General features: G+C 36.1%; 1 protein-coding gene across 1 annotated transcript in view; it reads left to right on the top strand.

The window, feature by feature from the left end:
* The window catches only part of LOC121383129 (nuclear hormone receptor HR96-like), a 151,753-nt gene that overhangs the window by 64,627 nt on the left and 59,721 nt on the right, over positions 1-27,405 (top strand). The window contains exon 3 of the mRNA XM_041512934.1: positions 17,886-18,001. Within this exon, the coding sequence (XP_041368868.1) occupies positions 17,933-18,001 (69 nt within the window). The 5' untranslated portion in view covers positions 17,886-17,932. The remainder of the gene's footprint in view (positions 1-17,885; positions 18,002-27,405) is intronic.

Below are 27,405 nucleotides of genomic sequence, written 5' to 3'. Positions count from 1 at the left end.
GATATACATGTTTGTTGTATTCACTATAAAATAATCTGCAAAGTTGAGTCTTGTCAGTTCTTTAAAGAAGGTGGTCGAATACTGGGTCACCTAGCTGGCTTATTACTGCATACTGTTTATGGCAGAACTCAAAGCGGATCTGACCTGGGTATATATATACACAAACAAAACTAGGAACTCTTTCAGGAATACAACATTAACATTAAACGCACAGACCCTAGTTGGTCCACACACCTGTAACACACATTTGGATATTGTTATCACAGAGAGAAGCTAAAGTCTGATGTTTAAACAGGGAAATACTGTCAAAAATAACTAGAGATTGTCTCATTAACCATTATTACTTAGACAAACATGCATTTGTAAAAACTGTAGTACTCTCAGTATGCTTGTTAATCATTGGCTATTGGATGTCAGACATTTGGTAATTTTGACATATAGTCTTAGAGAGGAAACCCGCTACATTTTTCCATTATAAGTCTTTTATTTGCACCATCCCACAGACAGGATAGCACATACCACATCCTTTGATATACCAGTCGTGGTGCACTGGCAGGAATGAGAAATAGCCCCATTAATGTGCCCACTAATGGGGATCGATCCGAAACCGACCGTGCATCAAGCAAGTGCTTTAATTATCACTGGGCTACGTCCCGCCCCCACACCTTGAACTAAACTCAGAACTGCATTGTCTTAAAACACATCATAAAGGGGCATGGGTATGGGGAGATGGGGGAAAACAAACCACAGAACAAAAGAAAAACATTATATTGTCACCAAATGCCATATGATTTATAGAGTTAGATGGATTCTGTCATCTCTGTGTAGGGTTTCTTTCTGCCAGAGGCTAAAACAGGTATGGCATCATACCCAAAATATTTAGCAGATTTTATTTTTTTAAGTTAATATTTTGACAAAATTAATGACTCTTATCATTACTGTATGATTTTCTTAACCATAACCTTAAACTTAATCCATTTTCATTCTGGTTTCATTCAATTCCTTAGCGCCATACCCCAAAATTTCTTTCTGGCAGAAACACTGCTGTAGATTGCCATTACTTTAGCTCAACATAGGACAAAAATCTATAATAATTATAAACCCAATTGATGTATGTCTTGAGTATCACGAAACTCATATTTCACACAGCTCAAGAATGGCGATACACTTGTAATGAAGTTTTACATGTATCAAAAATCGATTTATATTTATTCCAAGTGATCTTTCAAATTGTACCTAAGTAAAGCTAAACAGCATTAATTTATGCATGTACTGCAGTTTTTCATGTTTTGAAAGTGGTTGTATAGGCATTATAAGTGATCTTTCTATCCTTAGTTCATATTGTACCATAGTAAAGCTAAAAAGCATTAATTTACACTTGTACTGGAGTTTTACATATGTTTTGAAAATGGTTTTTATGCAGTGTAAGTGGTCTTTATAACGTTAGCTCATAATACTGTACCAGAGTAAAGCTAAAGAGCATTAACTTGCATTTGCATCTGTAAGTTTTCTAGACTGGTATATCAAAGACCGTGGCTTGTGCTATCCTGTCTGTGAGATGGTACATATCAAAGATCCCTTGCTACTACTGAAAAAATATAGCAGGTTTCCTCTCTAAGTCTTGATGTCGAAATTATCAAATGTTTGACATTCAGTAGCTGATGATTAATAAATCAATATGCTCTAGTGGTATTGTTAAACAAAACAGAACTTTTTCTAGGTGTGGGATCTAGCTGAGTCGGTAGAATGCTCTCCTGAGGTGCTTGCATCATAGGATCAAACCATCTCAATGGACCCATTCTCTGATTGTTTTTTTCCCCCCATCCAAACCAGTGCACCGTGACTGGTATATCAAAGACCATGGTATGTACTGTGCTGTCTGTGGAAAAGTGCATATATAAAAGATTCCTTGCTGCTAATAGAAGGGGTGGTAGTATTTATATCCGTGGTTTTTATGTTGATTTACACGCTACAGGTAGGAGTTTTAGCCACATATGTTACTATTGTCGTCTATGGGATTTGATTTGGTAGTATACACCCTACAAATATATATCTGACCCTGTCGCATGATTTTGTGGCACCAGAATGTTGCCTCGAAGACCCGGATAGTAACATCTAATTAGTATCTATGAAGAGGTGTTCAAACTTAGGTCTCTTACAAATTCTTCACCATTGATCCACAACTTTATACAAAACAAAGTTGGCACCTACTTTTTTTACAAGACTATATCGATTTTACCGCAGAAACCATGATAGGGTGATATATGTCAGCCTGTTCAAGGCAAAGTGAATTGCGTGATTTCTGTAATTTGTTAAACAGATAGGCTTTACCTGCTAGTATTAGTGATCTATCTCTCTGTCTCTCTGTCTCTGTCTGTCTCTGTCTGTCTGTCTCTCTCTCTCTCTCTCTCTCTCTCTCTCTCTCTCTCTCTCTCTCTGTGTCTCTGTCTCCGTCTGTCTGTCTGTCTCTCTCTGCCTTTCTCCCTCTCTGTCTCCCTGCCTTCGCCTCTCTGTCTATCTCTGTCTCTCTGTCTGTCTGTCTGTCTGTGTCTCTGTCTCTCTCTCTCTTTCTCTCTCTCTCTCTCTCTCTCTCTCTCTCTCTCTCTCTCTCTCTCTCTCTCTCTCTCTCTCTCCCTCCCTCCCTCCCTCCCTCCCTCCCTCCCTCCCCTCCCTCTCTGTCTTTCTGTCTGTCTCTGTCTCTCTCTCTCCCTCTCTCTCATTTGTTGTTCGCTCTTTTCCTGTATCAATTTCATTTGCTCTCTTCATCTGTCTCCTTACCATTTGTGACGCCCAATAGCCGATATGTATTTTTGTGCTGGGGTGTCGTTAAACAAACATTCAAACAAAACTGTCTCCCTCCCTCTCTCTCTATTTCCCTCCAACCCTCTCCTTTCTTTCCTTTCTCTCTCTGTCTCTCTGTCACTGTCTCTCTCCCTTTCTCTCTCTCTCTCTCTCTCTCTCTCTCTCTCTCTCTCTCTCTCTCTCTCTCTCTCTCTCTCTCTCTCTCTCTCTCTCTCTCTCTCTCTCTCTCTCTCTCTCTCTCTCTCTCTCTCTCTCTCTCTCTCTCTCTCTCTCTCTCTCTCTCTCTCTCTCTCTCTCTGTGTGTGTGTGTGTGTGTGTGTACATGTATGTCATACTATGACACCCTCAGCCCCACTAGTTCATCTTTGTTCCCAAGTCATGCATATATGCAGGTGGTGAAAAAATTGAATTGAATTTATGGCTATTTCAACTGTCAGCAGCTGTGCACTCATGTGGTATATGTGACAAAATTTACAGCACTAGAGAACACAAATAACTGCTACTGAATAGTAGCAAGAGATCTTTTATATGCAGTTCTTTTCCCACAGAAAGATATATAGCACATATTGTTGAAATCCTTTGATATCCCATCCCTGTAAAGCACTGGTGAACCCATGGATCCACGCAGATGGTTATGGTTGGACTATACCAATTCAAATTCCATAGGCGACCATGTTAACGTTTGTGTTTAAAAACACTATATACAATATATCAACCAAACTGACCCATAAATATCAGTACTACAACCCCTACCTCAAAGTATTAACTGCAGAAAATGGTACCTTTCATGGCTCATTTTCGATATAACCAGATGTTTCTGCAACACCCCTAGTTTCGCACAAAATTTGAGTACTTTTTTTTTACAGGTACCCCATACATGTTCCAAGCACAAGGCTACTTGACACGGTGGAACTACATCAAATAAAATTGCATACATTTTTAGCCCAGATGAAACTAAATTTTTTTACAACCAACACACTCACATTTATAACCAATCACAGGACTTGTGGTGTTAACTTCTCTATCAAAAGTTCGGTACACCTCGAACTTCGACCCAGCCGGAAATTAATTGGTATAGTGCAACCTTATACAATGGCCAGATACCGGGTAATAGGATCTGATCAATACATTTTGCTGTAGTCTCTATCTACCTTTGACCTAAATTCAACTTCTCTTCCATGCTTTTTTCAAAGAAGAGAACCAAGGCTCCATTTTAGGAAAGAAAGAAAGAAAGAATGTTTTATTTAACGACGCACTCAACACATTTTATTTACGGTTATATGGCATCAGACATATGGTTAAGGACCACACAGATCTTGAGAGGAAACCTGCTGTCGCCACTACATGGGCTACTCTTTTTGATTAGCAGCAAGGCATCTTTTATTTGTGCTTCCCACAGGCAGGATAGCACAAACCATGGCCTTTGTTGAACCAGTTATGGATCACTGGTCGGTGCAAGTGGTTTACACCTACCCATTGAGCCTTGCGGAGCACTCACTCAGGGTTTGGAGTCGGTATCTGGATTAAAAATCCCATGCCTCGACTGGGATCCAAACCCAGTACCTACCAGCCTGTAGACCGATGGCTTAACCATGACGCCACTGAGGCCGGTCCATTTTAGGAAGCGATCTTAGTGCTAAGATCACCTTAATTACATATAATAGCTATATATGCACTTAAGGTGATCTTAGTGCTAAGATCACCTTAATTAAAAAGGAAAGAAAGAAAAGTTTTATTTAATGATGCACTCAACACATTTTATTTACGGTTATATGGCTTCAAACATATGGTTAAGGACCACATAGATAGAGAGAGAAAGCCTGCTGTCGAGAGTTCATGGGCTACTCTTTTCGATTAACAGCAAGGGTTCTTTTATAAGCACCATCCCACAGACAGGGTAGTACATACCATGGCCTTTGATATACCAGTCGTGATGCACTGGCTGGAATGAGAAATGGCCCAATGGGCCCACCGACGGGAATTGACCCCAGACCGACCTCCCATCAAGTGAATGCTTTACCACTGGGCTACGTCCCACCCCTATCACGTTAATTACATATGGTAGCTATATATGCACTTAAGGTGATCTTAGCGTTAAGATCGATTCATAAAACGGGGCCCAGAAATGAATGTAACTATAATCATTAAAAGTGTCTGTTACTCAGCAACATTTTAACAATGGCAGTAAACTCAGGACTGTCCCTTTGAGGTACGAATCCAAGGGGAGGTTTGTTGTAGGTGCACACACACCCTCTAAACTTGGTGGAATATAATGAATTTCATTCTTTTTGATACATGGCATTCCAGCCAATTCACCACGACTGGTATATCAAAAGTCCTGGTATGTACTATCCTGTCTGGGATGGTGCATAAAAAAGATCCCTTAATTGCTACTAACGGAAAAATGTAGCAGGTTTTCTCTATAAGACTATATGTCAAAATTACAAAATGTTTGACATCTAATAGTCGATGATTAATAAATCAATGTGCTTTAGTGGTGTCAAACAAAACAAACTTTACTTTTTACTTTTGAAAATATAATGAGCTAAAAGCTTGGTTGCATGACTAAGTGTTTCTGGAGAAGATTTGAACCACCCTCCATTGAATGATCTGGCATCCTTACCTCACCTACAATACATGAATGGCTATATAGTATATACATCAAACGGCAACAAATTCAGTTTGACAGCAGATAGATATGAGACTATGCAATTAACATGTTTATTATATAACATTTAGTGAAATATCTTAAAATATCAGTGAAATAAAAATGTTATCAGTCACTCACTGATGATAACACATTTTTGAGTGAAAATTTCACTGTTTCACTCTAAAATGTGTTATCGTCACAGTAGAAAGTGTTATCTTCACTGTAAGAAAGCTGAATTAGTAATAAAATATATTTACCAAATTCAACTATAATTTGCATTTGGCTATTAGGCGAGCAACATCTTAAACCCTGATAACTATATAATATCACTCATTATACAATATGATGAAAGTCATTAAACATTAAATGTGCTCTAGTGGTGTCGTTAAACAAAACTAACTTTTTCACCTCAGCTGAGTATAAAGACACTCTGTCAGCATGGTGGCTGTTGGAGAAAAAGAAACCCCAACCCGAAAGATGCAGTTACAACTGTTTGTCGGAATGGAACCTTGGCAACTTTTCACTAACATATTTCTTTCTCTTAGGTTGGAATTATTATTTTATTTTTTTGGGTGTTTTTGTCGCCAACAGAATCGGTTAATTATTTACCCAACTGTATTTATGAAGTTACAAAAAATAAAAACAAACATTAGTTACAGAAGAGAATAAACCTGTTAACTGCATGGTATCGGGTAATGCACTATGAATGTCTTGTTATGACTTGACAGAAATACAGCTCGTGTTTCTCTTTGTTCCATAGAAAAGAGACCGAATAATCTATCACACTGTTACATCTATCCGGTAGGTGAGAGGAAGATTTATACCTACAAGTCTGAGGCATGTAATTAGTCAAGTTTATGTAGGTTATATATCCATAACTATTACCTTACAGTGCAATGTGTACTGATTCACTTTGACATATACGCGATCATTACTACATAATATATTGCATCTTATTGCACTAACTGACATGGAAACAAAAATCTACATAGGTTTTGTTTGAAAAGTTAAAGGTTGTTTTGTTTAACGACACCACTAGAGCACATTGATTAATTAATCATCGGCTGTTAGATGTCAAACATTTGATAATTCTGACACGTAGTCATCAGAGGAAACCCGCTACATTTTTCCATTAGTAGCAAGGGATCTTTTATATGCATCATCCCACAGACAGGATAGCACATACCACGGCCTTTGATATACCATAGTCATGGTGCACTGGCTGCTTTGAGAATCTTAGACGTGAGAAGAAGATTTATGCCTGCAAGTCTGCAGCATGTAATTAGGTTCTGTCAGTTTTATGTAGGTTATCCACAAATATTAATACACAATGTGTACCGATTCACTTTGACACGTACTCAGTCATGACTGCATAATATATATGGTGGATTTTCACCCTATTACCCTAAGTCACATGGAATTAAAAATAAAAACAAGTGCTTAAGTTGATAGACTTGGGGCAGGATGTAGCCCAGTGGTAAGGCACTCGCTCGATGTGCGGTCAGTGTGGAATCGATGAAATCCCTGTTGGTGAGCCCATTGGGCTATTTCTCGTTCCAGCCAGTGCACCACAGCTGGTATATCAAAGATTGTGTTGTGTACTACCCTGTCTGTGGGATGGTACATATAAAAGATCCCTTGCTGCTAATCGAAAAGAATAGCCCATGAAGTGTCGACAGCAGGTTTCCTCTCTCAATATCCGTGTGGTCCTCAACCATATGTCTAATGCCATATAACCGTAAATAAAAAATGTGTTGAGTGCGTCGTCAAATAAAACAATTCTTTCTTTCTTTTTGATAGACCTGAAAAAGTCTCATATTATAGTAAATGGGGGATGGGGTGGGGGTGGGTGTTCTGCAGGAGCACAGTCAGGTCTTTAGATTATACCTCAGCTGAGGTGATAAACGATGTGCCAAAAATAAGTTAACCCAAAATAATCGCGCCCAAAGCAAGTACAAACATACTGACCTCAAAACATTCCACCTCAAAACCACTGAAGTAGTGGAGAATGTACAAGGAGGTGTAGATTTTAAAAAATCTATATATGCATTGAAATTTTATGTTTAACATTATAAAATTTAAAAAAAAAAGTAAATTAAAGAAGCAGACACTAGTTTCAAGCATGAAAATTGACCGGAAATTTGGTTAATCTAAAGCTGTAACACAGCTGGATGTATTACAAAAGAGTGGAATGTACGTGAGTCTGTGACATTCAAACAGGAAAATACTCTCTAAAAATAGATTTATTATTAAGTTTTTTTAATTTTTTTTATTAATTTCATAATCATATAGTTAATACAATAAATTTACATAACAGATCCAGTGTTTATAAATAAATATATAAATGTGAAATGTATACACAAAATACTAATAACAATGTCAATACTAGTCCTGGCTTTAAACAAAATCCTAAAAGCGGTGTTCAAAATACAGAAAGTCCACCCCTACAATATATGGACATTATAAATTAAAAAAGATATATACAGTCGAACCTCGTTATCTCGACCTCTAATAACTCATTAGTAAGGAAATCTGGAGGTAAGGAAATGGTCCCATGACATCATTTTCATCAAAAAGTTAGGTTCATCTCAATCCACCGGTATCTCAATCTTGAGCCATTTTGTTCGGCCCCTTCAACAGCAAGATAACGACGTTTGGCTGCATATATATATGCATATATATATTTAATCCTTAAATAAATTATGACATACAAAACAGAATTTCACAAACTTATCATAATTGCAACAAGAGAATGCCACACTTTTTGTTATATTATAATATAGACTCAGCTTCTTTTGTATCCATGTAATATCGGTGATAAAACCCTTCAAATGACTTTTAAATATTAACTGTTTAGTTATTAATAGAATAGCATTAATAGGATTATTAGGACTCGTCTTAAAACCCCAAAATTATATTTTCTTTTGTAAATTTCATTATTATACCAGTTTTTTGTTGCATCCAAAGCTTTATCTGTTTTCATGTTTGTTTGAAGTTGTTAAATACCCAAAATAAGTGTATCAATGTCAATATGTCATGTTTATAGAAGGAGCTAAGAGGTGAATCAATATATCCTATGTTATGTAAAAACTTATTTGTAGGCAATATTCTATGAATAATCCTGTATTGAAACCCTCTTAATTCTGTACTGTCTGTGCAGTGAAAAGGTATTGTATTTATCGTGTTCCAAACATTATCATGATATTTGAAGTTTAATTCTTCTTCCTATTTTAAATTAAATTTGTACAGTGAAACCTGTCAAAACCGGACCCTGAACATAATGAAATCCTGTCAAAACCGGCCAAATTTCATGGTCCCGAATTTTCTTCTTTTAAACCATGTATTAAAAGCCTGATAAAACCGGAACCTGTCCATTTCGAAAATCGGACTGATTTTTGGTTCAGAAATGTTCAATTCTTGTTGTTTTTATTTATGTTTTAATATTGGTTCATAAATAAGAAAGATACATAACAAAATTGGGATACAACAACATTATTATTAGTCTGACAGTCACATTTCAGTCGGTAATTCTTGGACTTGTTTGTTTACAGTTACGTGATGCTGATTTCAAGGGTAATAAGTCTGTATTCTGAAATGTGACCCGCTAAACACGAGATACTGTCTAAACCGGATAAATATTAGATCCCTGACATGTTCTGGTTTAGACCGGTTTCACTGTATTTTAAAAATCTCAAATCCAATAAAATATAAAAGTATTTACTGCATTTATAGGAAGACAGGCGTGTGATTCTTCTGCTAACTTGCGGAAATCAGCTTTTAAAAAAAAATTCCTTTCATTCATTTTCCTTGCATTCTGCACTTGATTACGTGCCTTCGGCACGCATATATAATTTTCAGCTTTTTAAAGAAATATTTCAATCACATGCCTGGGAAGAATAGGATTTTGCAACTTTCTTTTGAATATGTTACTAAAAATAGATTAGTTCTCATCTTCCTAACCATTACTTCTCATAGGTATGTGTATTTTAGAATGGTAAAACAACATTTCATGGTATTACAAACACCAGGATGACCAGAAACACTTTGGATGTTAGGAACTAGATAATCTAAACAATAAAATGTAAATATATGTCTAATTTCAATGATGAAAAACAGTAAAACATATATTGTAGTGTTTAAAAACTAGGGTCTGTCAAGTAGCAAATCAGTCAGGGTTAGATCTATAGGCCTCTTGTTTCAATAACCACAACTTATAAAATAATGCATTAATATATATTCACAGTTTTGTCAATAACAGGGCTGTATGTTCTGAAATGGATAATCTAAGCAATAAAATGCAAAAGATGTCTTAATTTCAATTATCAAAAAATGGCTCTAACAGTAAAAAATACATCGTAGTGTTTAAAATCTAGGGTCTATCACTTTAAGTAGCAAATCGGTCAAGCTGGTGAGATCTTCTGTTTCAATAACCACAACTTATAAAATAATGCATTATATATTCACAATTTCGTCAATAATGGAGCTGTATATATAAAGCATGTAACACAGCAACCATAGCATGGAATGCTGTTGTCACATCAAGCATCTATACGATGTTCACATTCTATCCATTCATAGTAAAACAGAAAACCTATAGATATGTGAACATCATATAGATGATTGATGTGACAACAACATTTCATGCTACGGTTGCCGCGTAATTTGGTTATTTTGACATAGTATGGTCATAGAGAAGAAATCTGCAACATTTTTCCATTGGTAGCCAGGGATCTTTTATATGCATCATTCCACAGACAAGATAGCACATACCACAGCTTTTGATATACCAGTCGTGGTGCACTGGCTGGAACGAGAAATAATTTCAGTATAATTTCACTACGCAAGTTTCAGAGATTGCTACACAATTTTAAAACATTAAATAGTAAAGTTGCTAATCAATTTTCAATTGACCAGAAATATCGCTAATGAAGATTTTGAAAACATTAGATATATGTACAGTGGACTGTCTAAACCGGACTCACTTCGTACCATCGAAATAGTCCGGTTTACATAGAGGACTGGTTTAGGCATAGTTCATCCAGAGTTATGGTTCTTGAATCATTGACAACTCGCGATCTACAATGAAATTTGAACCCATGGATGGTTGGGAAACACAGTCATACAAGCCAGACTTGCAATCGATTATTTCACAGACATAAAAAATATACCTAAAGGGACATTCCTGAGTTTGCTGCAATTTTTAAGATGTTATCCACTAACAGAGACTTTTTAACGATTGTAATTACATATCAAATATATTTTTCTGCATAAAATATTAGTGGCTGCATATTAAACGTGTTTCTGGTTGTTCTAATATTTGTACTAGGTTAAATTTCATTTTATTTTAAGATATTTTCCATAATAACAAATAATAACTTAACAAATAATTTGGATGGATATGGCCGCAGATCTTTATTACAAAATACATAATAATAATAATAAACCAATATGGTGAGCAGGCACGTATTATCTAAGTGGGGTACCGCCCTCTAGGGTGAACCATAGCAGGACAGCCTTCCAATATGCCCATGTATAAGTGGGTAACCAAGCTGAGTATCTACCTACAACGGTACCGGACACAACAGCACCCAAACTACTCCCTAGGGGAAACCATAGCAGAGTATACCATATACATGTAGGACATAAAGGACCATAGAACCCACTCAAGTATACCACCCACATGCATTCCAACCCAAAAACTCCTAGGGTACACCATAGCAAGTTTCCGCCCCCTATGGTACAACCATAGCAGAGCACATAGGAAGCACTACCTTGGGTACCCGGTATAAATGAGAAAACCACCCGCTTGACAGGGTGACCTCATCCTGAAAGCAACCAGTATACAATTAAACACTAAAACATAAGTATGATACCAGCCCGCCCACCATATTCCACACATGGTTTCAGATCTGCGACGATAAGAATGTTCTGCACCTTCAGATGGGATTACAGTCAATTTGAAGCACCACTGATGTGCTCAAATACCCTAGTCTGATTATCATAAGTGTTCATGATATCCAACACACTGAAATTACTGTTCGGCTTCCACACAATGTATCTGCAAGAAAGCAAATGAAACTCCACAGCAGCAATGTAACACATTACAGCATAATGCTACAGAAAAATTGTCATATACCTACATGTGTACATGCATAACTAAATTTCTATACTGTACTACAATCTAACATGTATCTACCTGCCATAAAGAGGTACTTGACAAAATTACAGTACGTTTTACGAATATGAAGAATAACATGTCCATATATCTACATAACTATAATATGTATTAAAAAAAACCCAAACCCCCAAAACCAAACAAAACAAAACTAGTTATGGGAGAGGTGGGAGGGAAAATTCAGCGAACAGAAAAAACGTCCTACAGCCACGAGGTAGAGTGAAAAAGAGATAAAAAAAAGGGGAGTAACTCGGCAAGCATGTACCACACCGAGGTCTCACAGCACACATGCGAAAATACTAAAATAAACCAGTTTAATTATAAATATTAAACCTCATTATTTCCTAAAACATTATTTATTCATACGTACGAAATTATTTGAATACAAAATCCAGATCTAACGGCCTACCACAATAAGAGTAAACTTCACACGAGTGTGATTACATTTTGTATTTGATCTTGCGACGGCATTCTGATTATTCGGCAAGTGACAATCATTGTTCAACTAATTAAGCAGCCTGTCGTTCAGTCAAATCCCAATCCGGTGTAGACAGAGGTAATTAATACATGAACGGTTCTTTCGTTCTTAATTTTTTATCCGGAGTCTGGAGTAGACAGAGTACGGATTAGGCAGAGATTTACACCTAAGAGATAAATGGTAGCTGGACGGGGCTTTAGAAATGGATCGGTTTACGCAGAGATCCGGATTACACAGAATCCGGTTTAGACAGAGTCCACTGTACTTGTATATAAATTATATCACTTTGATGCAAGGCCATGAATTCAAGGCTCCCCACCTTGACATGGTCAGAATGGACTGGGGAGGAAAAAAAACCAAACAAGATTTTGAAAACAAAATGTTCCTTATATAATAATATACAGGTACATCAAGTGAAAAATTCATCTACAGGTACATACATGTAGTTCGGTTTATCTGAATTCGAACTGTATTCAAAGTGGTGATGATGTTTTGAACTGAAAGACACTCCAAGATAAGCACAGGAGAACTATATTTACCACATGCAGTGAGGTGTATATAATTGTCACCAAGAAAAGTATATCAGCAGCAACAGAAGCTGTTGGAAATTATCACCCAACACCCGCCACATAATGAACACCGACGCCCCACCACATAATGAACAGTGAGTGCGTTAAATCTGTTTAAAACTGATCATATGGATCCTGGATTACGTTCCATTTTTAATGCAAAGTGTGTCACGGTTACACACACATAATTACTGGCTGCATGACTATGGGTGTCACATGAAATCACCTGCTGTCCCGTCAAGAACCTGTCATCATTTTCCGACTAAGGACTGGACACAACAGGCTGAACCAGCATATGCATAAGAGGTTTCGGCTGGTACCTTCTTCCATGTACTCCTGTGGAGAAGCAGAACAGATGACCGGACATGTCATCCAAGACTATATAAACCTACAGCAGCTGAGGGAGACTACCTGGACAACTACAACAACTCTCAAGAAGAAGCTGTATGGCACAAAAAGTGATCTACAGAGAACAGTATCGTTCGTAGTCACTGCTGGCCTCGACATGTAGTCAAAAAGTGAACCAAAAGAAGAAGAAGACTGGATAATAATCCTCCGCCATGTTTTATACACAGTGTACATATTTTACGTAGAATTTGTAGGGTTTATCCCAGTGAATACGGCAATAGGAAGTAATTGAAATCCTTCTCATGTTCATATTACTCTAACTGATTGTGTGATAAAAAGTTGATTGGTTGGTGCAAACCAGTTATATAACTGATGATCGATGATGAAATTCCATCAGATTCCCAAAACTAGTTTGTTCAAAAAACTTGATACAGCCTTTAAAGATTGTGGTGAACAATTAACTAATACATTATTATTTTATCTGAATGTGTTGGATAATGAATAAATGCTAATTTAATAATGTGCAGGTTTCTTCTCTTAAGGTCTGATTCTATTTAAGTGTTTTATTCGTCTCACACAGCATTTATAGCTTTTCGGTGAACTGTTTCCATCTTGGCAGTAAACACAGACAGGTAGCACACACTGTCCATCAGTCTTGAAGACCTGGGCCCAATCTGATAAAACTTTTAAGAGTCCAGACTCGATCTCCAATGACGTACACATACAATTTGTATGGAGTTGTCATGACATTAGTGTTTCAGACTCTAGTAGAGTCTCGAGTCCAGACTCAATCTCCAATGACGTCACACACATACAATTTGTATGGAGTTGTCTTGACATTAGTGTTTCAGACTCTAGTAGAGTCTCAAGTCCAGACTCAATCTCCAATGACGTCACACACATACAATTTGTATGGAGTTGTCTTGACATTAGTGTTTCAGACTCTAGTAGAGTCTCGAGTCCAGACTCAATCTCCAATGACGTCACACACATACAATTTGTATGGAGTTGTCTTGACATGGGTGTTTCAGACTCTAGTAGAGTCTCGAGTCCAGACTCAATCTCCAGTGACGTCACACACATACAATTTGTATGGAGTTGTCTTGACATTAGTGTTTCAGACTCTAGTAGAGTCTCGAGTCCAGACTCAATCTCCAGTGACGTCACACACATACAATTTGTATGGAGTTGTCTTGACATTAGTGTTTCAGACTCTAGTAGAGTCTCGAGTCCAGACTCAATCTCCAATGACGTCACACACATACAATTTGTATGGAGTTGTCTTGACATTAGTGTTTCAGACTCTAGTAGAGTCTCGAGTCCAGACTCAATCTCCAGTGACGTCACACACATACAATTTGTATGGAGTTGTCTTGACATTAGTGTTTCAGACTCTAGTAGAGTCTCGAGTCCAGACTCTAAAAGGTTTATAAGCACCATGCAGGCCGATCCTCAATATACAGGAATCTGAGGAAAGTTAAAGTTTGTTTTCTTTAACGACACCACTAGAGCACATTGATTTAATAATCATTGGCTACTGGTTGTCAAACATTTGTTAATTCTAACATATTGTCTTAGAGAGGAAACCAGCTATATTTTTCTATTAGTAGCAAGGGATCTTTTATATACACCATATCCCACAGATAGGATAGCACACACCACGGCCTTTAATATGCCAGTCATTGTGTACTAGCTGTAACGAGAAATAGCCGAATGTGCCCACTGATGGGAATTGATCCTAGATCGACTGTGGAAGTGTTTTACCACTGGGTTACATCCTGCCCCCATTGGCTGAGGAAGAAAATTACAGTGCATGAAACACACTGGAATACTTTTTTGCATTTGAAAAGTTTCTCACCGTTATGGCATAGCGATGTTGTGGAAACCTTTTTATTGTAATTCCATTACAGCAACCAAAATGTTTTACCAATGTAATTCATGGTATGAAACTCCCTTAAAGTGGAAACCGACCTTTAATCTTCTACCTGAAGTTATTATAGATAGGATATGTAATAAAGACTGATTATTTAATGTATTGTTGTCTCCAAACAATCATTTATTTCCCTTCATGTGTGCAAATAATAATGTTTGGCTAATTATAAGTTTAATTTTTATTATTTCTCAAATGAGTTTTAAAATCCCAGTTGACTGACTTGGCAAGCAACAGCATGAGCTTTAAGTGAATTGTTTCCAATGAACATTGATGTTCTCTCGCAGAATAGCAGCAGCCCTCTGACTTTCTTAAGACCTTGAGTATGTGAGATGTTTAATGCTTAACAGTCATAAATAGCACAGTATGTGCTGACATGATGCATAAACAAAGTTAATATTCATAGGAATAACTTGGGTGTCCGCCATAATTTATGGTTACTATATGGGTATGGCTGTAGAGTATTTAAAAAGACATTAAAAAGTGTTAGTCATTTGACAAATTTTGTTTTAAACTTCAGGTTTTTTTTTTTTTAAAGATACAGACTTACTGCACACAGTATTTACGTCAGACATATTATCGCCAGTGATATTGCTTTACAACTCCCAGTTTAGAAACTAGCTATAAGGTTGCATGAGCTGTTAGAACCTTTATTCTGCTGGTGAAAACAATGTTTTCTGGTTTTATTTTTTGTCTATATATGGCAAACGACAGGTGAAATCATGATTTTGAAAATTATAATATATTTAATTAAGGGGCTGGCCATATAAAAATAAAGGTTTTAAAATAAAATTGTATCAGTGATTTAGTTGAATTATTTTATATTTAAAATTTCATAGTGTAAAGTGTATTGAATTCCACCTCTTAGAATAATTGTATCCAATGTGATTTTTAGGGGCGGGACGTAGCCCAGTGGTAAAGCACTCGCTTGATGCACGGTCGGTCTAGGATCGATCCCCGTCGGTGGGCTCATTAGGCTATTTCTCGCTTTAGCCAGTGCACCACGACTGGTATATCAAAGGCCATGGTATGTGCTACTCTGTCAGTGGGATGGTGCATATAAAAGATCCCTTGCTGCTAATCGAAAAGAGTAGCCCATGAAGTGATGACAGCGGATTTCCTCTCTCAGTATCTGTGTGGTCCTTAACCATATGTCTGATGCCATATAACCGTAAATAAAAATGTATTAAATAAAACATTTCCTTCCTTCCAATTTGATTTTTAGTGTAGAGAATCATTGTATGTACATGATGAGAGGTAATGATATACATGTAACATACAAAATGCAGATGTAAGGAAGGCAGGTCACGTAAATAAATCCTGTATTTTAGAGTATAGAATTTAAGGATGGCATGGTCCCTTTATGCTTGTAATGTATATGAAACTGCTTGAACCTCAATCCCTACATTTGCCCATGGCAATTGGCAAATCCATGGAGGTTTTAATCCTCTACGGCACTGCCATGGACTATATTTGATTTTTTTTCCCTTGGCATGTTTTTTTTTGCCGTGGACATTTTCTTAATTGCAAGGCTTGGAACATTGCTTATAATTTAGGTTCACATAACACATTTTGTATATTTATGGGAAAATTGATAAAGCCATCTATAAATAATATAATTATATGGGTGGGGGTTTTTAAAACTAAATTTAAGTGGTAAACTTAATTTATTGGTTCTTTTTTATTATTTCTCCCTTTTTATGAAAGTGAATACTTGTAATGTTAATTTGTATGTCACAGTGCATTCAGTGTCATTAGTGTTAATTTCATTGGTCAGTGTGGCTTTGGCTTCTACGTCATCACCATGGATCACCTAATCAGATGTCTTTAAGTTTATTTCCCATGTGTGATATTTTTGTGAATGAATAAATGTTTTAACGACACCCAGCTGGCCAGCACAAAAATACACATTGGCTGTTGGATTTCTACTTTTGTGTAATAACAAAAATTTCATAAAATGTTATCTCCAATTGGTCTGTATGAAATTTATAAACAGAATTTTTTTTTTTTTTTTAATTTAAAAGAAAAGAAGGAAAAACATTTTACAAGTCATGCATGGCAGCAAGTAACAGAATCTGATGTATTTTGGAAATGATAATTTCACGCAATTGAGATATGACGTTTTGAAATACTTCCCAAAATACCTTCCTGATTGGTTATATAAAATTCATTTATTTGTCACAATATATATTCTGTATTAATGTAGTTTCCAACTATTCCAAGAAGTTTTTATTTTATGTCAACAGTGTTTGTAGTGATTCTAAATGACATTTATGAAAGAGAAATCGGGTCTCAAATGAGATATTATTTAGTTGCGAAAGCGACCATAATTTTACGTCTGCGCTTAAATAAATTGCTTTAGTCTCATTGTGCAACCTGGACTTTGACCATTTTTCTGTTATGGTTTATTAACTTTACCAGTTATACACACAGGCATATAAAAAGCATTTCATTGTAACCTGTAACTAGTGTTTAAATACTTGGTCTTGTCCCTAATTGAAAACTTCTAGTAATTAATATTCTGTATCAAAACTAACTGAAAAATAAGTTGAAAAGGGTTGGGTGGGTTCACCATTTTTTTCCTGCTACATGTATTCAAGTTAAAAAAGTGGGGTTTTTTTTTTTTTTAATCACTCTATATGACTCCAATTCCTGTAGAATTGATGTACAGTGTCCTAAATTATTAAAATAATTGATTTTTTTTTTTTTTAATGATTTTTTTGGGGTAGATTAAATTAAATACTTTGCTACTAAATCTGTTTTTCTTTAGGTGCAGAGTGCGCCTACCTCAGAATCTTAACTTCGATCCCTGGAAATTAAAAGTATTATAGCTACAAAAAGCAGCTGAACTCTAAATTTGGCCTTTTTGATTAACACTAAGTTTGTAATACAGGGAATTGTATGTTTCATTTGGTTTTTTAAATTTATTTCAGATTAACTGAGACAAAACAGAAGATTGAGCAAACGGGGAGATAACTCCATGGCCTCGTCCGGTGAGGACAGCTGGTCATGTGATGTCTCCATATCGGCCAAGTACGATCACGTCGAGGTCAGTTTAATATTTTATTATCCACATGGTTCAAGATATACAGGAAAATATAACCAGTATGACACACGGGTGTCGTAATGATTTCATGTGCACAACGAATGACGTAATTTTGGGAAGTGACGTCATAACATAATGTGGCTTCCCCAGTTTTAGGTCTGTCTAATCACTTACCAAAGATCATTTCATCATTATTTTCTGGTTATGTTTGAAATGTTTTGTCATGGTTCTAGCTTGTTATTCATAAAAATAATATTATGGATACTATGGATAATAAAGAAATTATTACACTCGCGTGTGAATCATACTGATTTTATGAAATGAGTGTCAGGATTCTTGTATTACCCTCGCTCTCGCTCGGACAATCCAAGAATTCTGACATTCATTTCGTAAAATCAGTATGACACACAAGCTGATGTAATGGAACATAATTTTGTCGTGCGTTTATCAAGTTCAAAAGACTATTGCATGTCCAGCTATGTAGCATACATAAATGGTGGAAAATAAATGTTCACCTGATTCCCATTCCTAAAACTAGACCAAGTTAGAACAAACTAAACATGTTTAAAGGATGGCTCAATTGAAGTTGTGTCACATCGTGGTGGTGACAAAAGTTATGTCACCTCACTCATCTCGTTTTGTCTCTTTCTTTCTATGTGTTTCCCTTTCCCATCTGTCTTTGTCTCTCTCTCTCTCTATGTGTTTCCCTTTCCCATCTGTCTTTGTCTCTCTCTTTCTATGTGTTTCCCTTTCCCATCTGTCTTTGTCTCTCTCTCTCTCTCTCTCTCTCTCTCTCTCTCTCTCTCTCTCTCTCTCTCTCTCTCTCTCTCTCTCTCTCTCTCTATGTGTTTCCCTTTCCCATCTGTCTTTGTCTCTGTCTCTATCTCTTTGGTGGGATGTAGCCCACTGGCAGAGCACTCGCCTGATGTGCAGTCAGTCTGGGATCAATCCCTGCTAGAGGGCCCATTGGGATATTTCACATTCCAGACAGTGCGGTGCACAATTGGTATATAAAAGGCTATGGTATGTGCTACCCTGTTTGTGAGATGGTGCATATAAAAGATCCTTTGCTACTAATGGAAAAATGTAGCAGATTTCCTCTCTAAGACCTACCATATGTTTGATATCCAATAGCCTATGATTAATAAATCAGTGTGCTCTAGTGGTGTCGTTAAACAAAACAAACATTAACGTTTTTAACTCTGTTCCTGTGTCTTTCTCTCTTTCTCTCTCTTTCTCTTTTTCCCTCCCTCCCCTCTCTCTCTCTCTCTCTCTCTCTCTCTCTCTCTCGTCTCTCTCTCTCTCTCTCTATCTCTCTCTTTCACACTGTCTCTCTCTCTCTCTCTCTCTCTCTCACTGTCTCTCTCTCCCCACCTCCCTCTCTCTCTCTCTCTCTCTCTCTCTCTCTTCAATCGTCTCTCTCTCTCTTCTCTCTCTCTCTCTCTCTCTCTCTCTCTCTCTCTCTCTCTCTCTCTCTCATGTTTGTGTTGTGCATGTTTGTAAAAACACTATATTTATAGCCATTGTTCATTCACATTGTGTCAACCCAAACATTTTACAATAAAGTCTTTCAACCTGCTTTCAATGCATTCATTTGTCAGTTCAATGCTTGCCTCACTGTATTATTGCTTAATATTTGCTGCTGTTTTTGTTACCAAAAAAAATAAAAAAATCATCAATGCGTGGAAAATGTGGTATTATTAGAATTCCCTGTGTGTTAGTGTTTGTTTCAGAAAAGCTCTGATTGTTTTTAACATTCGATCTACTTCAGTAGTCACATGAGTGTGACCTAATTATCCACATTCATGTATAGTATGCTATTGTAACCTTGGATTGAAGTATGCGATAAACTAGTAAAGCAGGGTTTCTGCCAGAGGGTAAAACAGGTACATGTGTATAGCGCCATACCCAAATCTTTTGGCAGATGTTTTTTTTTTTTGAGTTACCCTTTTGACAAAACGAATTACTCTTATCATTACTGTATGATTTTCTTAACTCTAACCCTAACCTTAACCCCACTTTCTTTCTGGGGGAGGCCCCCTATATCCCCTGTTGAATGTGGTTGAATTCAATTCCATACCGCCATACACACAAATTTCTTTCTGGCAGAAACACTGTAGAGAGACATTAACTGTACATGTACATATATTACAAGACTATCATTAAGAAATACTTGTGGCAAATGAAGCATATTGATTGTCTATTCACACTGTGATAGATTCTATGAAGTACAATTCAATTCAATTCAGTTTATTGCATATTACCAAACACGCTGGTGTCAGCAAAGAGATAAAAAAAATCCAAAACATACAACATCTATAACAACAACAACAATTAATAATAATAACAATATTAATGTACATGCCAGACGGAGAAACAAAGTTTGTATTATATTAGTTTGTATTATATTTATAGGAATAAAGTATATTATAAAAATAAATGGTTAAAGTACCGGGTTCTTGGAAATAATTAAATTAAATTAGTGCCCCACTGATAGCTGGAACAAGAACTTTACGTTTAGAAATACAGCCGTCAATAAATGTTAATACATGGTTAAGAATTTCACTGTCACCATTATTGTATGACATAATAAATATAAATTGCTATGACAATAAGCTTGTTTTTAACTGTATTGTTAATATTAATTTACATGCAGTAATCTGCTTTGAAACAAATTAATGGAGCAATAAAACATTAGTTTTTTGTCAGTTTTACTGCAGCCTCTGTGTGCTGGAACATATACAGTGAAACCTCTCCAAACCAGAACCTCTCTATACAGGATACCAGGCTTAACCTCTAGACTACTGAATTCATTTTTGACAAAAACCATGTTGAGTGGGTACAAGTTAATAATTTTTACTCACATATATTCACTTAAATATTTTATAAATACATAAAATAAAGTTCATATTTGAATCGGTAAGTATTATTTTGTGGGTTTTTCTAATTTTTATGATATTTTAAATGAGTTAATGTTGATTAAAATTAGGCAAAAAATCGAAAAAGTCATGTTTATTTATGGGCATTTGTGGCCAGCTGTCCAGTATTTATGTCCGTTATTCCCAATAACAGTGATTTTCTAACAAATTTGGGGGTTTTAAGGAACTTCGATTCATATCCCAATATTTGGTAATTTTCATTGTTGGTAAAACTATCAAATTTATTATCAAATCAGCTGTCACAATCCGCTATCAATCTAAAAAAAAATGACCGTGATGTGCCGCCACTGTTGTCAAGCGAAAATATTTGCCGAATACCACTTTTTGAACTAAAAATTCCAAGGTATTTTCCACTGAAAAAGAAAAAACCTAAAGCAGCCGTAGTGTCAGTAACCATTTCCTGTTGTGTATTTCCTGTTGTGTATTTCCTGTATTACCGGTGAGTGTCGTGTGCAAAACAGCGGGAAATATGAATTTGGGAATGCAGTGTATACAGTGTACAGTATGTCGACTGGCGTGACATCGGGTGAGATATCTCGCCTGCACTATAGTCAGGTTAAAACTGGTGTCTGGTTTAGATCCCCTTAATAAGGTGGGTATCTGGTTTAGCAGGGTTTTACTGTACACTGACGTACAAGAAACAGTAACAATATACATGTACAGTCAAACTTGCCAAATTAAGAGGCCACCTCCATATAGCAGCAACCTGTACAGGCCTTCTAGAATTTTCTAAATATCCACTAGCCATGGGATCAGTGATTTTCAAAATCCACTTGTTATGGTTAAACACATCTACATTGTACTAGCCCTATTTCTGTATGTTCTGTAAATTTGTACCAAAAATACTACAAAATACCCCCCCCCCCCCTCCCCCATATGTCCAATGCATGTTATAATCACCATTAATAATTATTAACGTGCAATTTGTAATATGTTTATTTCAAAGTGCAAATACCGTTAACTATTCAAAATTTAATATATATTATTTAGTGTACTAGTTGTAGTTATTGAAAAATGCAAACTGTTACAGTCTGCAAAACTGGTATGAGTTTAAAACTTAACAATAGGTTTTTCTATGAATTTTAACTTTATTCATTTTGGAGTTACATATACTAATTCATAAGGTTCGTTTTGGACGTGAACAAACTATATATGGTTATTATTCAACAAACATTCAATGTTTGATTTTCACTATGCAGTTAAACTTTAATGCAATAATTGGAGGGCTAGTTGAATTTGAGAAGGGCCAGTAAAGATTTGCTTCAACTGACACTACTGGTGACCATGGTTTTTATGTTAATTTTCAACCCTGAAAATAGCTAGAGGTGTTAAACAACCAGATTATCCTTTTTACTGTGTTATAAGTAGATACGTGACAATATACCGGACAACAATCTTCACACCTTCAAGAATATTAGTACTCATTCATGTTGATATGGGAAGGGAGCTAGCCCAGTGGTGAAGTCCTCGCCTAATGCATCCGTGTCAGTTTAGGATCAATCCTCATCAGTGGTCCCATTGGGCCATTTCTCGTTCCAGCCAGTGCACCATAACTGGTATATCAACAGCCATGGTTTGTGCTGTCCTGTCGGTGGGATGGTGCATATAAAAGATCCCTTGCTGCTAATGGAAAAATGTAGCAAGTTTCTTCTCTAAGACTATTTCTGAATTACCATATGTTTGACATCCAATAGCCGATGATAATAAATTAATGTGCTCTAGTAATGTCGTTAAACAAAACAACCTAAGCTAAGACTATATCTCAGAATTACTAAATTTTATGATGTCCAATTAATAGCCAATGATTAATAAATCAGTGTGCTCTAGTGGTATCATTAAAGAAAATTAACTAACACTAACACTGTATATCAGAATTACCAAATGTTTGACGTCCAGCAGCTAATGATTAATAAATTAGTGTGCACTAGTGGTGTCGTTCAACAAAACAACTTTAACTTTTTCATTTTGACATCTTCAGTGTGATTAAATAAAAACAAATATTGTGACTGGAGAATGCATTTAATTATGTTTGAGCAAGTTTTCGTTGACATTTATAAGTTCTTCTGTAGCAACAATTAATGACAAAAAGTAGTAATTACATGAAGAGAAAAACTTGTAAGAGAATGAATTCCAAATTGTCAAATTAATGCTATTTCTCACCGTAGCCTGAGATGGCAACTGTTTTTTTGATTCTGAGTTTATGATGATTGATACATGTAGATGTGAATGCCTTGTATCTATGAAATTGTGTACAAGTGTATAGAATATGTTGGATCAGAAACTCTAACTGTTCTGCAATAAGTGGTGTGGTCTTCTCCAGCATTTTGCCACTATTCCCCAAAAAAACCGGTAAGATTCAACATCACATCATCCAATCATGAATGATTTGATTTTTGAAGCCTGAGCAAATGAATGATTTAAATTTTGAAGGCTGAGCAAATGAATGATTTAAATTTTGAAGGCTGATCTACCATTATCTATATAGTCCATGAGTCAATAGGGTTTATCGGTATCAATTCGGGGAATAAGGCTTATACTAAGGTATGCATATCTAGGGTTGGAAACTTATGTGATAGCATTGGAATAGTGGTAGTGTTTGAGTATTATCACCCTTTTCCAGACCCTACCCTAGAATAATCATTTTTAAAATACTACCAACACAAGGTAAAACAACCTAGTTCAACCTAGTGCTACTTTAGCATTGAGCAGGTCCTTGTCAATGACATTTGTCATACCGGTGGTAATGTTAAATAGCATTTCAGAAAGCTTTTAATAACATGTTGAAGTTGAAAATATTCGCATTGAGCAGGTCCTCGTCAGTGACATTTGTCATACCGGTGGTAATGTTAAATAGCATTTCAGAAAGCTTTTAATAACATGTTGAAGTTGAAAATATTCGCATTGAGCAGGTCCTTGTCAATGACATTTGTCATACCGGTGGTAATGTTAAATAGCATTTCAGAAAGCTTTTAATAACATGTTGAAGTTGAAAATATTCGCATTGAGCAGGTCCTCGTCAGTGACATTTGTCATACCAGTGGTAATGTTAAATAGCATTTCAGAAAGCTTTTAATAACATATTGAAGTTGAAAATATTAGCATTGAGCAGGTCCTCATCAGTGACATTTGTCATACCAGTGGTAATGTTAAATAGCATTTCAGAAAGCTTTTAATAATATGTTGAAGTTGAAAATATTAGCATTGAGCAGGTCCTCGTCAATGACATTTGTCATACCAGTGGTAATGTTAAATAGCATTTCAGAAAGCTTTTAATAACATGTTGAAGTTGAAAATATTAGCATTGGTAATACATACATTGCGGTGCATAAATTTGGAAAAATGCAGTATTTCAGTTTCCGAAATTTTTGTATCTATCATTTAGTTTTAAAATGTTAAAAGTTTTGGAATATATACAATTACACATGTTTGTGGCTATTTTATAGAGGAATCCAAATAAGTGAATATATTTTATGCAATTTGTATAGTACAATCAGTAGAACAAATGTTTTTACCCCTCCCACCAACGAAAAAACCCAACTTCTTGGTTATTTTTATAAATTGTATTTCATTTGCCTGCTACTGTTGAAGATATTCTTCTGACATGAACTAAATGTTTATAGTAACATGTTGTAATTATTGTAAACTGACCTCAGCAGTGTAGTGGTTAAGCCATCATACTTAGGTCTAGTAGGTATTGGGTCGAATCCCAATACCGGCTCCAAGCCAGAGTGAGTTTGACGACTCAATGGGTAGGTGTAAGGTCACTACGGTGAATTATCTCTCACTAACTACTAAACCCACTGTCTTAGACCAACAGCACAGATAGTTAAGATGTATGCCTTTGTATATTTAGTGTGTGTAGTATTGTGTTTGTATTGTGTTTGTATTGTGTTTGTGTGACCATCAACATAGGCCAGTATTCCATCTGGTGACTTTCCAGTTGTTCTCCTTAAGGGGCATTAATCTCATTGTCGCATGTGATCTAATCGTACTGTGAGAATACCTAAATTGGAATGACTTTACTCTTATATGGTGCAACTGATTGCATAATGAGAATGCCGCTTTAATATGGCTTTCTTCGTTAATGTAGTGATCTTGTCTGTTTTGTTACTTTCAGCTACTTTATACCAAAAATCTTTGCTGAAGTCTTATTTAAAAAAAAATTCATTTGGATTGACTCTTTCATGAATAAACGGGTTCTCTGTGCCCTGTGCCCAGTCAGTCTTATGTTTAAATTGAACACTCCTGCAAACTACATGACATCACACATTGTGGACATGACTACAAAATGGACTTGCAGTTTTATAGGTTCGCAGAAACTTTGGTGCTATATTTCATACAGGAATTGCTGTGATTTTGATTCAGAAACAAAAACTACTATTGGCTGGAAAATTTCGTCAAGAATGAAGTTCTGTTCTCAACATATGCAGGACATAAAATTTGATTTTTTCAAACAAACGATATGTCATTCGTGTGGTTTTAATGTTTGCACAAACGATTTTCTCCAGTGGTTCAGATACAAATGAAAAGGTTAACCGGTAACGGTTATCAAATGAGAATCTGAGATGAGCGATTTTCGTAGCTTTTCTCCAAATTCTTATCATAAATACTAAATTATTATTATTATTTGGTATGCTGGGACTAACTTGAAAGCTGCCATTTACATTTCAGCACACTACCCCATCGGTTCTGTTACAGGGTAGTACTTGTTGGCGCCAACCAATAGTCTGAACGAAACAGGGATTTCCCTGAAGCTTTGAGCTTTGAGCTTCCGGATCTGAACGGAAAGACCCGAAGTTCTGCGAATCCTCGATCGATCTAATCGATGCTGCAACTCAGTGTTTTATCATGTTCTAATTTCCACTTCGTTATTTTAAAGTCCCTTATTGAACGTACTATTTTCTTCGCTCTGCTGACTTTGTAATTGACCGCGATGTCGAGTTCAAACAGATACATTTTTTTTTTCTCACACCTGCAATGCTAGGCCCGTTCTCTTATTATTTTATTCCAAAAATAGTTATATTACCATAGCCAAAATATGTCAGTTTACCTTTTCTGACGAGCAATTATAGTTTTTGCACGAACAATCAATCCGTTGTTCGTGTCGATATTGGTTTTGCATAACTGACAGACGAACGACGACAAAATTGTTCGTGCCAAATTTTATGCCCTGCATATGACTGACATGTGGTGACCTTGCAGTCACCTAAACAACCACTGTGGACTTATTGTGATGCCTGTGAATTAAAGCACAACATTGAATTTCAGAAAAATGGAGCATGTTGGTACAAATGTATGAACATTTGATAGTTACATTTCTTGTAAATGCCATTGGCATTTGTTGGAAGACGAAAGATTAAATAAGTGACATGTTTAAGACAACCTTTAGATCAGCTCAGGCTGGTGTTAAGGTAATTAGTTATCAAGATCTGAAGGTTTTTCTTTGGACTCATTAACTATTCTCCCTGTTATTTTCTTTTAGCTCTTTTTTGATAGACAGATAGTTTTTGTCTTGACTTAAAGGGAAAGGGGTAATCCATTTTAGCTATAATAATACTGAACCAGGCATTACAACAAAATACATATTGATTATGTTTTGCATGATTTATGTAGTAACCAGTGCATTGTTGAAAATAAACAGGATTCTTGTAAGATATTTGGGGTGAAAGTAAAACTACGCACAACTGATGGTCAACACTTACTTTATGCATCAAGTCTTAACAGGAAATGGTGTAATCCATTTTGGTTATAATGACACTGTGAACCAAGCATTATAACAACCAGGGTTTTATTTCTAAAATTGGACTTGACACCCATGGCTTTGACATTGGGATGTTTGGCGTTATTTTACCAAAAATTGGGAATTTTCAGTTTCATTTCAAAAACATTTTATTAAGGTAAGTTAGAATTAAAAAAGTAATTCTGTACATGTACAAATGTTTATTCAAATAAATATATCGATTGTACATTGGGGAGGGAAGGTTTGTCAAGAGAATGAGATTTACATTCAGATTGGGAATTTTTTACTCCAAAATTGGGAATAAAAAATGACATAGTCTCTGTAGAATGGTGGGGAATGGTGCCCATTACCGGAGTCTAGAAACATCTATAGGTGATAAAACCCTGACAACTTCAACAAAACACATATTGAAAATGTTTTGCATTGTTTAAATGTACATACATGTAATAACAAGCACATTGTGAAAGGTAATAAATAAGATTCCTACAAGCAAAGTCAAACTATATGGAGCACTGTTTGCCACATCTTCCGAATTTTATTCATCGGAAGGAATGGTGGATGTGACATAGACCAGTGGTCAAGTGTTCGCTTGATGTGCGGTCTAAGGTCGATCCCCATCGGTGGGCCCATTGGGTTATTTCTCGTCTTATATAGCCAGTGCACCACGGCTAATTTATCAAAAGCTGTGGTATGTGCTATCCTGTCTGGGATGGTGTATATAAAAGATC

The sequence above is a fragment of the Gigantopelta aegis genome, chromosome 10 (genome assembly GCF_016097555.1).
Source record: "Gigantopelta aegis isolate Gae_Host chromosome 10, Gae_host_genome, whole genome shotgun sequence".
NCBI classification, from domain to species: domain Eukaryota; kingdom Metazoa; phylum Mollusca; class Gastropoda; order Neomphalida; family Peltospiridae; genus Gigantopelta; species Gigantopelta aegis.
Note: the sequence above shows the minus strand (reverse complement) of the source record. Positions and strands in the feature narration are given on the sequence as shown.